At 39.9% G+C, this 5,043-nt stretch overlaps 1 protein-coding gene across 1 annotated transcript; it reads left to right on the top strand.

Annotated features, from left to right (window-relative positions):
- The first annotated feature begins 741 nt into the window (after window positions 1–741).
- LOC145089384 (uncharacterized) lies at window positions 742–4,543 on the top strand. Its single transcript, XM_079027827.1, has 2 exons — window positions 742–3,939; window positions 4,511–4,543. Exons 1-2 carry the CDS (start codon window positions 742–744, stop codon window positions 4,541–4,543), a joined length of 3,231 nt encoding a protein of 1,076 aa, XP_078883953.1.
- The last annotated feature ends 500 nt before the right edge of the window (window positions 4,544–5,043 follow it).

Below are 5,043 nucleotides of genomic sequence, written 5' to 3'. Positions count from 1 at the left end.
TGAGCACTGTTTAATTCTTGAGTTCCACAATTGATCCATGCATGGATCATGAAAGCCCAAAATGTGATGGATTAGTGATTACTAGTGGGCTAGAAGGTGGTTTGGGCTCAATGGTTGGGTTGTGCATGGTAACCCACAAATTGAATTAGGGTTGCATGAAGACTAGGGCAACATTTTTAAGGCTTCATAAGTGCTAAAAACGTTACTATTTGCTTCATAAAGCCTCCTAGCCGTTTTTGACACTCTTTGGTGGATTAGGGTTACACTTTAATGCTTATGATGACTCCTTAATGCTTCTTATGGCTCCTTAATGAAGCATAGCCGTTTTTTTTTCATTCACAAGTCTCATGGACGTTTTTTTTGTGTTCTTTCAAGAGTTACCTTAATTTCTATTTACTAGTTTTAATGAATAATTGGTTGGTTGGCTTGTAACCACCAAATTTGTAATAAAGGCTTCATATAAAGCCAAATTATGCATGGAAAAAGTAATAGACGAATTTTAATCAAAGAACCCTTTTGTCACTTTGAATTATTGTCATAGTTCACAAATTATCATCTTTTGGACGTGATCCTTGAGTTGATCGAATTCAAACTAATAGGTCTTAGTTTGTCTTCAGATTTACAAGCTATAGGTCTAGTTTGTTTATCAAATTTATCCTTTTATTGTTTTTGTCTCAAACACTATTCAATCTCAATACAAAACAGCCCATACACGTATCATAAGTGGTATCAGAGCGCATAATGGATTTTGATGATCCGGAGTTCCTACAAAATCTTCGTGAAGCATTAAGAAACATCCAAGAAGGTGGAAATCGAAGGCAACCCCGCCGTGGTGAACATAGGGTTGTGGAAGAATTCAAGGTGTCTGAATTGCCTGAATTTGTTGGTGGAACTGATCCTGAACGCTACTTGGAGTGGGAAAGGAAGATTGAAAGAATGTTCGAGTTCAAAGAAGTGGATGATGAAAAAAGCTGCAAGTATGCCATTCTCAAGCTAAGTGGTGGTGCTTCATTGTGGTTTGAAGGGCTTAAGGCCAAGAGAACCCGTGAAGGCAAAGAAAAAATTTGTTCTTGGCTTTCTCTAAAACGAAAGCTAAGAAAGAGATATGTTCCTTCTACTCATAGAATTGCCACTTACAAGAAGATTGCTGATTTGAGGCAAGGAAAAATGAGTGTTGGAGAATACATTGATGAATTTGAGAAGTTGTCCTTGATGGGGGATATTGAAGAAATTGAAGAACAAAAAATGACTCGTTTTCTAAAAGGGTTGAACTACAACATTGCCAATGTTGTGGAGTTATATCCTTATGCTGATTTTGGAACTCTTTGTGGTTTGTGTTTGAAGTTGGAGGGGCAGGCCAAAGCACGTTATGGTGGGAGTTCAAGTTCAAGTCTCGAAAGTCCCAAGTCAAAGTCATGGTCCAAGCCCGAGTCTAGCAATAGACAAAATTCTGTTTCTACTCCTTCTGGTTCTAGTAGTGTTCCCGTTGCTCCTAAACTTACTAGTGGTACCAAAGAAACTAGTTTGGCGAAAATTAGATGTTTCAAGTGTCAAGGTTTTGGTCATTACCAAAATGCTTGTCCAAACAAAAGGGTGGTGACTTTAAGGGAGGCCATTGAATGTCGTGAAGAGTTGGAGGAAGAAGAGAGGTTGGCGGGTATTTTTTATGATACACAACAAGAAGAGGAAGAAGAGGAGGAGGTAGAGTATGAAGCACCGGTGTATGATACAGTTTTGGTGCTTAGAACCCTTAAAACTCAAGGGGTTCAAACCGTGGCTGATATGGATCAACGAGACCAATTGTTTCACACCAAATGTTTGGTTAGAGACAAGTGGTGTAGTTTGATTATTGATGGTGGAAGTTGTACTAATGTTGCTTCTAATGAAATGGTGATCAAATTGGGTTTGTCTACTACAAACCACCCAAAACCATATGTTCTTCATTGGTTGGATGATGGAAGCAAAATAAAGGTGACAAAACAGGTTAGAGTTGGTCTAACTATGGGGTCTTATGAAGATGAAGTGTTGTGTGATGTTATTCCTATGGATGCATGTCATATTTTGTTGGGGCGTCCTTGGCAATTTGATAGGGACGTGTTACATAGAGGGAGGAGCAATGAATATGAGTTGAAACACAATAATAAAAAAATTGTGTTAAAACCCATGTCCCCAACGGCCATAAGGTCCATGAATTCTAAACAAGTAAAAAAACCTAATCTTTCTATGTTTGCTAGTGAAAGGGAGGTGGAGCAAGTTCTTGACAAAGGTGATGTTATCTACATGCTTGTGGCCAAAGAGCATGCAAAGGTGGAGAAGATGGTGCATGGAGAAAACGCTATTGCTGATTTGCTTTTGGAGTTTCAAGATGTGTTTCCAAGCGAATTACCACCGGGTTTGCCTCCAATCCGTGGTATCGAACACCAAATTGACCTTATTCCGGGTGCTCCTTTGCCCAATAAAGCCGCCTATAGATGTAATCCGGAGGTGACAAAAGAGTTGCAAAAACAAATTGATGAACTCATGAAAATGGGTTATGTTCGTGAAAGCCTAAGTCCTTGTGCTGTTCCAGTTTTGTTGGTTCCAAAAAAAGATGGTTCTTGGAGGATGTGTGTTGATAGTAGGGCCGTTAATAACATCACCATAAAATACCGATTTCCTATTCCTAGAATTGATGATTTGTTGGACGAGTTGCATGGTTCTATTGTGTTCTCAAAAATTGATTTGAGAAGTGGTTACCATCAAATTCGTATGCGTGAAGGGGATGAATGGAAAACAGCCTTTAAAACTAAACATGGCTTGTATGAATGGACTGTGATGCCTTTCGGTCTAACTAATGCACCTAGCACTTTCATGCGACTAATGAATGAAGTGCTAAAATCTTTTTTGGGCAGGTTTGTGGTTGTGTACCTTGATGATATCTTGGTATATAGCAAGAGCTTGGAGGATCATTTGGTGCACTTAAAACAGGTTTTCGAGACGCTTAGAGCTCAAAAACTCTATGGGAAGCAAGAAAAATGTTCGTTTTTGGTGGAAGAAGTGGCATTTTTGGGTTTTGTGGTGTCAAGAAATGGCGTGTCCGTGGACCCATCCAAGACTGAAGCAATCAAGTCATGGCCTATTCCTACTAATATTTCTGAAGTTAGATCATTTCATGGTCTTGCTTCTTTCTATAGAAGATTTGTTCGTGATTTTAGCACCATTGCAAGTCCCATAACAGGTTGTTTGAAGAAAGGAGTCTTCGCATGGGGAGAAGAAGCTCAAAAGGCATTTGAGAAACTCAAGGCATTGTTGTGTGATGCTCCTATTTTGGCTCTTCCTGATTTTTCTCAACCATTTGAAGTGGAGTGTGATGCAAGTGGAGTTGGTATTGGGGCTGTTTTGATCCAATCCAAACGTCCTATTGCTTATTTTTCTGAAAAGTTGGGTGGTGCTCGTTTGAATTATTGCACTTATGATAAGGAGTTTTATGCTATTGTCCGTGCTTTAGATCATTGGAGTCATTATTTGCGTGCAAATCATTTTATTTTGCATTCTGATCATGAATCCTTAAAGTACATCAATGGGCAACAAAAGTTGAGCACAAGACATGCAAAGTGGGTGGAGTTCTTGCAATCCTTTCATTTCTCATGCAAATACAAGGATGGTAGAAGCAATGTGGTGGCTGATGCACTCTCGAGGCGTTACTCGTTGTTGGTGACTTTGGATGTTCGTTTCTTGGGATTTGAAACTCTAAAGGACCATTATCAATCTGATATGGACTTTGGAGATATGTTTTTGAAATGTGCAGGTGGTCCTAATGGTGAATTTGTGATTCAAGATGGCTTTCTATTCAAAGGCAATCGCCTTTGTGTCCCAAAACATGCAATACGGGAGTTGTTGATTCGTGAAGCTCATGGCGGTGGTTTGGCTGGTCATTTTGGCATTACCAAAACTTTGCAGGTGCTTAAAGAACATTTCTTTTGGCCGAAGATGTTGGGGGATGTAACCAACATAGTGGGCAAGTGTGTTACATGTCATATGGCAAAAACAACTTTCAAGCATGGTGTTTACACTCCTTTGCCGGTTCCTATTCGTCCTTGGGAAGATGTGTCCATGGATTTCATTATGGCTTTGCCTAGAACTCAAAGGGGGAAGGATTCCATTATGGTGGTGGTGGATAGGTTTTCAAAAATGGCTCACTTTGTGCCATGTCATAAAACAAATGATGCATCTAACGTGGCTGATTTGTACTTTAAAGAGGTGGTTCGTTTGCATGGTATTCCTAAAACAATTGTTTCTGATAGGGATTCCAAGTTTCTAAGTTACTTTTGGAACACTTTGTGGAGGAAAGTCGGTACTAAGTTACTTTTTAGTACATCCCATCATCCACAAACGGATGGGCAAACGGAGGTGACTAATAGAACTTTGGGTGCTTTGTTGAGAGGGTTGGTTAGCAAAACTCAAAAAGATTGGGACATCAAACTTGCACATGCTGAATTTGCCTATAATCGTTCTCCTACTTATGCTACAGGTCACTCTCCTTTTGAGGTGGTGTATGGTGTGAATCCTTACATGCCTTTGGATTTGATTCCATTGCCAAAGGATGAATTGGTTCACAAGGATGCTAATGACAAGTTGAAGGCTATGATGAAACTACACCAACAAGTTCGTGAGAAGATTGAAGCCGTGAATGAGTTGTACAAACAGAAGTCCAACAAGCATAGGAAACCACGTGTCTTTCAAGATGGTGACTTGGTGTGGGTGTATATGAGGAAAGAACGTTTTCCTAACAAAAGGAAAAACAAGTTGATGCCAAGAGTTGAAGGTCCTTACAGAGTGGTGTCACGTGTCAATGATAATGCTTATAAGGTAGATTTGGGAGGAGACCATGGAGTGCATGCTACCTTTAATGTGGGAGATCTTTCACCTTATCTTGATGATGATGGACTTGATGAATTGAGGTCAATTCCTTTCAAAGGGGGAGGGGATGATCCATGCATGGATCATGAAAGCCCAAAATGTGATGGATTAGTGATTACTAGTGGGCTAGAAGGTGGTTTGGGC

The sequence above is a fragment of the Lactuca serriola genome, chromosome 2, assembly GCF_051521515.1.
Source record: "Lactuca serriola cultivar US96UC23 chromosome 2, Lser_US96UC23_V15, whole genome shotgun sequence".
In the NCBI taxonomy this organism is placed as follows: domain Eukaryota; kingdom Viridiplantae; phylum Streptophyta; class Magnoliopsida; order Asterales; family Asteraceae; genus Lactuca; species Lactuca serriola.
The sequence above is the reverse complement of the archived record's forward strand: the minus strand, read 5'-3'. Positions and strand labels throughout refer to the sequence as shown.